This window comes from Ylistrum balloti, unplaced genomic scaffold (genome assembly GCF_031769215.1).
Source record: "Ylistrum balloti isolate Yb309-2 unplaced genomic scaffold, AGI_CSIRO_Ybal_v1 Utg370242, whole genome shotgun sequence".
Taxonomy (NCBI): Eukaryota; Metazoa; Mollusca; class Bivalvia; order Pectinida; family Pectinidae; genus Ylistrum; species Ylistrum balloti.
The window spans coordinates 1945635-1956836 of NW_026782196.1; the positions used below are offsets into that span (position 1 = coordinate 1945635).

The following is an 11202-nucleotide window of genomic DNA, read 5'->3' on the forward strand; positions in this document are numbered from 1 at the left end:
AAATTTTGGAATTCTAGACTTGTCATCAAAAAATCGTAAGAACATTACTAATTATATCGTACAAATTTAACAGTCTTCAAACCAGGTCAGAACAGGTTTCTCCTAAAATCACAAAAGGTAAATAAAAGTGATAAAGTTTCAATAACATCTTAGACTACTGAAGTGAATAAAAACCGACATTAACGTTGAAATCTAGGCCTGTATCTACATATATACACACAATGTTGTCAATTTTCCCACACAAGCATAACCACTAAGCAGGTTAGAAATTTGTATTTTTGTATCCATGCAGATAACAAATTTTTATGAAAAATAAACCTGAGTGTTAGGAATCAATCACTTCAAATTTATAGTTAATCTAATCGATGATTTGTCCTAATCAATCATCTCATCAAAGGGAAATATCTACAAAACATCCATCAACAGTGTTAAAATCACTGACATAATAAATACAACTGAATTGTTCAGTATCAAGCCATGACAGGTATATTCACATGTTAATATATCTTGTAACCCTTGGCCATGAACCCACATTGGTATAACACAAATATTCAATAATCATCTCCCTTTAAAGTTTTCCCCCAGTAATGCTAAAACCATATATCTACATAGATATTAACAGTTTTGGCGAGGATCCACCATCATGGTTTTCACATATTTTTTTGTAACCTTATATTGGATTAAGACCCTGGGAACTTTTCTTGACATGACTTTTCATGCACTGCATTAGATAAATCATAAGATATTTAGCTGTAATTTTCAGAAACACCTTCTATTAATAATTGTAGACAATTATGTTATCAGAGACCAGAAGTATAAACAAACACCTCGACACAGTCTAGGTGACTGTTAGTGGTGGGAGAACAAGTTGGTTGGATTCCCGAGATAAAGTTTTATGTGAAACAAGGTTTGTGATCAGAGGCTGGAGAAGGATTTTTACACAGGACTTGTGTTTGTGCTAGTAAATGATGGTGGTCCTTGTACACTGATTTGCCAATTCCACTGTGGAATGTGTCATACTTGTTTTTTTTCAGGCAGAAATTTTTTCTCCCTGGTAAATTATGTCTTCCTCTACAACAGGTCGTTTTTAGATTAGACTTTTTTCATATATCTTTACATGGCAGGAAAGAGTTTGGTAACATACAACTACACTGATCATCATTCTGTTCATATGGCAATTGTGTTATGTTGACCTTAGGACAATAGGGACACTAATTTGTACCTTTGATAAACCTGGTATAACCACAAAGTAAACAAAAGAGAGAGTGTTTGGGGTTCATTATTCTGACAATTTGCTCAATTTGTACACAAAACATATACAAATTGGATAGTTTGCTTTGCCTCAAAGATAATTTCAGAATTATGAATTAAACGAGATAGTGATCATCTTTGCATTTTATCAACAATTTGGTCTTGTAAATTTGCAGTCTGATAATTTCAAGTAAATGTCAAAGTTGTAATGAAAATCCTACATCCCATAATAACATTCTGTACCACCAATCTAAGTGAGGAACTTTCATTAACATTCTGTACCACCAATCCAATCGAAAAACTTTCATTAACATTCTGGAAAAACCTTAACATTAACATTTTATACCATCAATCTAAGTGAGGAACTTTCATTAACATTCTGTACCACCAATCAAAGTGAGGAACTTTCATTAACATTTTTATACCACTTTCATTAACATTTTATACCATCTAAGTGAGGAACTTTCATTAACATTTTATACCACCAATCTAAGTGAGGAACTTTCATTAACATTTTATACCATCAATCTAAGTGAGGAACTTTCATTAACATTTTATACCATCAATCTAAGTGAGGAACTTTCATTAACATTTTATACCATCAATCTAAGTGAGGAACTTTCATTAACATTTTATACCACCAATCTAAGCGAGGAACTTTCATTAACATTTTATACCACCAATCTAAGCGAGGAACTTTCATTAACATTTTATACCACCAATCTAAGCGAGGAACTTTCATTAACATTTTATACCACCAATCTAAGCGAGGAACTTTCATTAACATTTTATACCACCAATCCAATCGAAAAACTTTCATTAACATTTTATACCACCAATCTAAGTGAGGAACCTTCATTAACATTTTATACCACCAATCTAAGTGAGGAACCTTCATTAACATTTTATACCATCAATCTAAGTGAGGAACTTTCATTAACATTTTATACCATCAATCTAAGTGAGGAACTTTCATTAACATTTTATACCACCAATCCAAGCAAGGAACTTTCCCAATCACTCAATCATATTGAAAATAAAATATGAGATATCCACTCTCAGAATCCTTCAAGTCATTTTGTTTCATTGCTTTTTCCCGTGGAATTGCCAGTCTGGTTCATAATTTTTATCAAACTAATCCTCGTCATATATCTGCATGGTTTTCTTATTGAGGAGTGTTGACACAGGTACATGTGTAAGACTGCATGTGCATATGGGTCATTGTCTGTATTCATGCCTCAGTGACTTGGACCCATTACAAACTTTCACCTCCAAAACTTACAAGTTGAAATCAAACTTATCCTTTATACATGCATGTACAATTATATGCTATGTTATATCAAAAAGTGATATCATAACAGCTGTTCCAACCACGAACATGTATCCACTTGATGATGTGGATTCTCTGCTAATTTCATTTGATTTTAACAGTTTTATGGGTTCAAGTTTACATAGAATGGTTTCTAGTGTTCAGTTTAAGAAGAAAATTTCTCTGACATTTTTGTCTGTCTGCTGCACTATTGTTTACAAAGTTACCATAGTCAGAGACTGGTCATCTCATTAAATTTCTCATTGATGGATAACACTTTCTACTGCCAATAACTAGCTATGGGATATTTGACCATGCTTTGTATCACTATTTTCATGAACAGTGCAGCAATTTCTTAGCAAAATTTTTAAGTTTGTCTGAAACATGTTAAAAGTCAACTTTCATGCTCCAATCCTGATCAGCTACTTGTAAAAATAAATATCACTGTAACAGTCATTTCCAAATTAAGATTGAAAAAATATATCACACACACACACACACACACTACCAGTACACAGCTGTGACACACACAGTAGGTTTGACATAGTTTCCGTGTAAAGCAGTTTGTAGTACAGTGCCAGGCTGTAAGGAAAACCAGGCCATGGGAAATGCTATGCATCATTTACCCTCAATTAGATTACCACAAGTCTACAAAGATCTGGGCTTTAGAAAGCTTCTTTTGCTGGGGTCAACAAGGTGGTTGTAGATGTACCAGCATCTCTCCAATATATCTAACAGGGCACCGCCTAAAAAGTGGGGAGGGCCAATTAACCCTTAGGTTGACTTTGAAGGAAATTCAAAAGTTAAATGTGAGATGTATTAATCAATATTTATCAATAGACATCTAAATGAGATGATAATGATTAACCCTGTAGTGAAGATATTTTGAATTAATTGTAACATACAGTATGTATTATTACCTGTAATTGTAACATACAGTATGTATTATTACCTGTAATTGTAACATACAGTATGTATTATTACCTGTAATTGTAACATACAGTATGTATTATTACCTGTAATTGTAACATACAGTATGTATTATTACCTGTAAGTGTAATTGTAACATACAGTATGTATTATTACCTGTAAGTGTAATTGTAACATACAGTATGTATTATTACCTGTAATTGTAACATACAGTATGTATTATTACCTGTAATTGTAATTGTAACATACAGTATGTATTATTACCTGTAATTGTAACATACAGTATGTATTATTACCTGTAATTGTAACATACAGTTTGTATTATTACCTGTAATTGTAACATACAGTATGTATTATTACCTGTAATTGTAACATACAGTTTGTATTATTACCTGTAATTGTAACATACAGTATGTATTATTACCTGTAATTATAACATACAGTATGTATTATTACCTGTAATTGTAACATACAGTATGTATTATTACCTGTAAGTGTAACATACAGTATGTATTATTACCTGTAATTGTAACATACAGTATGTATTATTACCTGTAATTGTAACATACAGTATGTATTATTACATTTAATTGTAACATACAGTTTGTATTATTACCTGTAATTGTAACATACAGTATGTATTATTACCTGTAATTTTAACATACAGTATGTATTATTACCTGTAAGTGTAATTGTAACATACAGTATGTATTTTTACCTGTAATTGTAACATACAGTATGTATTATTACCTGTAATTGTAACATACAGTATGTATTATTACCTGTAAGTGTAATTGTAACATACAGTATGTATTATTACCTATAAGTGTACGTGTGACTTACGTATACTCAGTAATTAGGAAGCATGGATTTACCTTTCCTTGGATAAATTATTGATGTTGTTTTCATTGTGGACTAGGAACTTAACACTAAAATCACAGCAGTGTATAACTCAGCATAGTTATATACTTATAGTCACCTAGTGTCTAATGTCAACAGTCTGTTGCATTAATACATCCCATTGTTTCAGCTTTTCACTTGATGCAAGTCAAATCAGTATATCCTAAATGATGAAATATCAATAAAAAATTCAACCTTGATTTACAAATTTCATATGTTCATTTATACAAGACTCAGTGTCAAGTTCTAGCAAGTTCTAACCTTCGGAATTAATTTCACTTTCATTGAAACTTTCAATGCTGGTGAATTCAATAACAGTAGTTCAAAATCATTTTTGTTAAATTATTTGTAGAAACTGTGAACAAATTAAAAAAAATAATGTCCTCTTTTATTTCTTTGCTAAAATGAAAACTGAAGATTGAACCTAACATAAACAACAATAAATCTTGATATACTGTAATGCCATATTTTTTTGTGGAGATCAATTTTCAGGATTATTTTAAGAATCACTATTTCCTTGACACTTTGTGTATAAATACAGCACAATAAATCTACTTAAATTAACAGTTCATGGATATATGAATTCATGGATGAAGAAAACCTGTAATATAAATGAAAATAAGTCCCCCACTAAAATGAAAGTTTTTATAGAAGATCAAATGATGTTTAAACTTTTCCTTTAATCATTAGTTTTTTTTAGATTGTACAGTATTGCAATCTTTATTGTATATTCTGCCAATACTCAAAGCTTTTTAATTAATTGGTAACGAATCCGATAAAGAAATTGTAATTCAATAATCCTGAAATGATATTTCTAATCACTGCTTAAAACTAATTCATTCACTTTTAATATCTATCAAATATATTTATATAATATGTTCAAAATCATACATACCAATCAGTTTCAGTTAGTTAAAATAATCTATTAATTTATCTCAAGGTTTCAAATGACTTGATTACAAGTAAAAATTGGGTCGGCCAGCATATTATATGGTCAGTTTTGTATATTACTGAAGTAATCAATTTCTTACACTACAAATTACTATTTTTAAATATTAGACTCACTTACAAATAATCAGTACATATTAGCTGTGATATAAAAAAAAATTCATGTACACATTGCATTTTAAATCATAAACCATACCCCAGAAAAGTACAAATATTAGTTTGATTTCATTTGTGAAACAGTCTTGTATCATGAAAATGTTTGTTTCTAATGCTGGTCTTGAATAGTTATAAATATAACAAATTGATGCCGATGGTCATGATTTGGTTTTTTTTTCAGATCTATAGTATAGATGTTTAATCTTCAACTGTCCAGGTTAAAATGACTGGATTATCAATTAGACTGTAATTCATTTCTATTTCAAAATAATTTTTTCTAGTAAATTTTATCTCCTCCCAAAGTTCATAAGTACCAAAATCAATACAAAAGATGGCTTCAAAAACCTTCAGATAATTATGAGTAATATCTGTAACAACTGTAAGAATTATACTTTTTTTTATCAGCCGACACATTCCCATGTGTAATGTTACTGTTCAGTGTACTGCAAGAAATGTCACAAAAAATAATCATATATAAACATTATAACATCATAAATATTTCCAATGTACGTTTGTCTAGGGACAAAGGTTATTACTTATTCTCCGTTTCTGCCTTCATTCAAAGGCAGTATTACACCCTCGGGCCACATCAAATGTCAGAACTGTACCAGCCCAAACAAAAAATATGTAGCTTATGTTGGTCCCATTGGGTACACAGTACAAGACATGTTAGCTAGCTTTGTCTGAGACAATTATACAGTCAATACAGCAATCTGTCAAATACAGCAACACCAAGTATGAATGGATATGTCAACACCTGGTTATAAAGATATAGTTGCATTGGAGCCCATCAATTAGATCCACCAGCTGTAGTACATTTACATAGACACTATAGGTATGTATTGTTCTATTTATACATTTTCAATCTGTACAAATTGGACAAAAAAGAACAAGTGACATGTAAATTAAAGGATTTTAGTGTTTGTGTAGCTTGGACAGAAGAAGCAATTACTATTCATTTCAACACTATAATTTTCAAATCTTACTTCATTTATAAATAGTAATGCTTTGAAGGATCTGATGATCTATGCTTTGAAGGATCTGATGATCTAACGTCAGTTCTAACAAACATCTCTGAAATAAAATTTAGCAATCAGAAACAAACTCTTATTGATTGGTTATTTATGTTTCAGGACTTTTTGTACAGAATTTTAGCTAGGAATCAGTAGATTACGCTTTCATCATACGAAATGTTAATCAACAATAATTTATATATAAGCACAATTTGAACCTGATCTGATCACCTGCTGTACAGTATATACATATTTTGACAGTATATGATTCATACTAACATTTTACCAGAAGCACTTAACTTGATAAAAGTGTATTGTATGTGAACAAAGACCTCATTTTCTTAGTTGTCATAGAATTTTCCCACGCCCCTGACCTTGCAACAAATGTGGTCCCTGTTCACACCACTGAAAGGCTGGGGCCCTTGTCTGACAATGGCCGGGAAGGATACCCTCCATAGTGTTGTTTCCGTACAATTGAAGTGATTTGTTGACAAGTTTAAAACACATTTCTTTCCGCTATTCATTTCATAAAATCCACAATCAAAACCTTAAAATAATCAAACTTACTTGGGGAACAAATAACTGTTGTTCATTCATTGTGATAACACAGGTCCGTAAGTTAAAAATCCGAATTCGTTGAAATATAAGTCTTCATAGTGCTAGCCGCTTACTGACAGCTTTTCTCCTACTTTGCAAAGAAGAGAGTCTTTTGAAGTTTACTCTAGGCCACTAGCCTAAGAAACGATTTCCTTTAAAGCACAAACTGTCAGATTTCCCAACACGCTTGTAAACTAAGGAACCATGCTGCTGAAATCAATTACAAGTCTACTACTGGTGTACATTCGCATGAGAAAGTCTGGTTGTAACGTAACTCGAAAACTAGAAAGAAACACCCGTGGGAAAACACATTTGCATCCTGATACCGTGAGAACAATAGTCAATGGCTGTTGTATTCACCTCCCTGGCAATCCATTTGGTAATAAAAGTGTCATTACCACTTTTGGCATTATGGAGAACGTATTCAAGTAAAACAAGCCTCCTCGTCACAACACACATATGCCTAGTTTACAATACCTAGCGAAAGAGTAAGCACATGCACGAAACATAATAAAACATAATCACGCGCTGGGGGTTAAAGGAATAGCCAATGACCGGTTTTGATTGGTAGATGCCATTTTTGGGGAGCAGGTGTTCCCACGAAATCGCTTTTGCGGTCAAATAAACCCGATAAAGGGGGCTACGTGAAAGGGCAAAGAGTACCAGATAAAAATCTTGGCAAATTTTTCATGAAAAGATATTCCTCGCACGTCAGTTTTCAAGTGTGAGTCGAGGTCGCAGCTGTTTCTTAGGGAGAGCAAATATTACAGCCAAACACTGCAACATTCAGTGTTGTCATTACCGGGTTAGTGGGGACGAGGTGAAAAACAGACAGAATCCCCTGGTAGCCCTCCGATATACGGGGTTATCCATTGCCCTAGATTCACAGACGAAACCCTTAAACACATGTTTATAACAAATCTACTTACCGAAAATCGTGATCTTTGCACGTTCCTTTATCAGTGTTGCTGATCCACATTCGCTTTGTCACCGGATCTGCAATGTTTATCTCGTATCCAGCTACCGATGATCACTGTAAGCCAACCTCCAAGTCGTCTAGGACAGTACTGCTTCACTCATTCCTTCAGATTATTTTTATGAAAAGACACTTAACAAATGAATAGCTTAATGTTGATATTAAGGACTCTGTCCTACCGAATTTCTGTGGAATCCCGATTTGTTTTCATTCACTCAACGGTATTTTGGTCCTCAAAATAGCACTTTTGTGATTGTCGTTTTCCACTTTTGCTAAGTCTCTGATAAGGCGACGGGATTTTAGATGTGCAATAACCGGTTCTGTATCTTCTACACGAAGTAAAACATATCTTATTTCATACTCGAAACACGTCCCAAGTTTCAGAACTTTGCACAAGATGGCGATTGTTGTTGAATATTGAGCTTCGTCCCTCTTGCCCTTCAGGAGTCCCAATTAAGTTCTTTTGGTGTCCTGCATGGGAATAGACAGACTTGGAAGAACGGAGTCATTGAAAAAAAGAAAACTGAATAAAACTGATGATGATATAAACATAGTATAATCTTGAAATAAAAATGTATTTTCGTATTTTCTTCAACGTATTTTCCCGCTGACCCCGTCGGGAACCCCTCGGAAATAACTCGATGTTAGACGCGAGTATATTGATGGTACAGTAGTATCAGGAGCGAGTCATTTGACAATCGATAAATATGGCGGACAAGAAAACCAAGTGACCACACTGAAAAAAAACTAGTACCGATTGTTTGTGTGTTTAATGATTATTATTATACCAAGAAAATGTCAAAGGAGCAAGCTAAACAATCGGACACAACAGGAAATTCAAATGATATAAACAGTGCTTCGACTGATGACAATACTGTGGAAATCTCAACAAATGTAAACAAGTCTGAGGGTTCGGAAGCACCCGAGGCTGAGGGGAAATCGAGTAGTGACCAAAGCGGCCCGAAGCCAGGTAGCCAACCTATTAAGTCAGTTAGATAACGCTTCTTAAGCTTTATCCGCTTAATTTTGCGATAACATACATTTTTTTCTGCGTCCATTTATCCTACTCTGTATAAGTAGGGATATATTTTAGCGGACGTGTCACACCTCATACGAAATGTAATGCTGGTTTCATTGGTGTGTCTAATTATTTTGATAGAGGTATTTAGTTCTTTACTGAGATGACTAGACAGGTTTAATAAGAATCTTTCTTTGAACTTTTAATTATGATATACGTGTGACAGTTGCTATATATCAGACATGTATTTTGCTGTTCATTTTGAGTAATTCATAGAAATCGTCATCAGCATTCCATTTAAGTTTGTCATCATTAACGTGGTCACATGTTTCTGAATCCACTCATAGAGTCTGAAAAGATTATATAATAAATTCATGGTGGTGTATCATTGGTTTATAATATGGAATAGGCACTGCCAAAGATGTAGTGAATGTGGTTAATACAAATGTACATGAGTCAATGTTGTATGTATTTTCTCAAATTACTTCAGAAGAGATATCCATTGATACATCAACATTTGTCAATTTGATGCCACATTGAATGCAAGTCACAGTTGGTTATGCTCACTAGTGCTTTCGATGGTAGTTCAATATATAATGGTCTGCCTTAGTACAACTTTTCTCTGTTCAAGATTGTTTTTGGAATTATTTTGTTACGTTTCGTATGAATCAATGTATTAGTATGTCCCACACATTAAATGCAAAATCAAATAAACAGGAAAATGAATGCAGTTTTATCTTAATTGGTCAAGATTTTCTTTCTTCAACATCTTTTTTTTTTTGCATTATGGTTACCAAGATTTTACTGTCTATGTATGTTAAGTATAATTGAATTATTATAATCTTTTGGTATGTTATTATTTGCCCATTGTCATGCCTTTACAAGTTTAGGGATCTTCTTTAGGTCAGGATCATTCTTTTAACCAATGAATTGGTCAAAAATTCATGCTGCAGAAAGTTCCAACAGGCCAGCTGTAAAAGAGTCTTTGTTGGATTCTGTTTTTAATTTTTTTTAATTTCCACACACATTAACCATTAATAATAAGTACCTGTTGTAAGTTCTAACAATAGAAATCCATTTGCAAGTTGAACTGAGTGCTTGTAGATGGTATTGATATTGATCATCATCAAGTTTGCAAAGAAACTTATATCCTAGATGTGTATGTAGATTTATTTTCTGTTTAAATGACAGTCAATAGTAATATGTCTTATTGATAGTTCACAGTAACTTATTGAAAAGTTCTTATATAGATTAACATACCATAAATGGCATTTGTTTTATTCAAAGTTTTTATCAGTTTGAATTAATATCAAATGACTAAGTTCAATCAGCATTATCCTACATGTTTTACCATTGATTTCAGCCCCTTGTTTAAAATAGTGCTTCAGTATGTAATATACCATTTTATATTTTATAGGATATACAAATAGTAACTAGCAATTAATAGCATTTCTACAACACACAGAGCAAATGTCACATACATCTTCATATCTACATTCCAACATATACTGTTAGTGTAACGTATTGATTTCATATTATGCAACATGTGCTAGTAGAATAATATGGGATGTTTGCTTCTCTTCTGTCATTTTTTATTTTTACAAGGTTGCCAAAGAACCAAGATTTATGCTAAAAATTCATATTAATTTGTAAATCATAATTTATGAAATATTTTGCTTGTTTATTGTTTGATATGATGTTCATGCCACTATACTAGAAACACATTTTACATATTGAACACATGTGAGTTACATGTAAACATGTTGTACATGCATGCTGATAAATCTTTATATCTTGCTGTATAGGTTGATTATGACTACCTTGTCATTTTGTGACAGCTATACATGGGACAATCATAACATAAAGAAAAATAATCAGGCATGTAGCAAATACACACATCCATGTTCAAAAATCCTTAACTTTGTACCTAAGTTATAAATCTATAAGTATAAAGTCATTGAAGAGAAACAATTGAAATCTCGTCAGTGTTAGTATTTTACTTCCTGTTCAAATTAACATTTATTTATGCAGGCCTGTTTCTTGGTTACAGACAAGTTTATAAACTTTTGTTTTCCTGGACATTCTGGATTTCATTAATTTACTT

The 11202-nt window shown here is 32.4% G+C and overlaps 1 protein-coding gene across 1 annotated transcript in view; it reads left to right on the plus strand.

The window, feature by feature from the left end:
- The first annotated feature begins 8875 nt into the window (after positions 1-8875).
- Positions 8876-11202, plus strand: part of LOC132552304 (ubiquitin carboxyl-terminal hydrolase MINDY-1-like) — a 28009-nt gene continuing 25682 nt past the window's right edge. The window contains exon 1 of the mRNA XM_060216466.1: positions 8876-9050. Within this exon, the coding sequence (XP_060072449.1) occupies positions 8876-9050 (175 nt within the window). The remainder of the gene's footprint in view (positions 9051-11202) is intronic.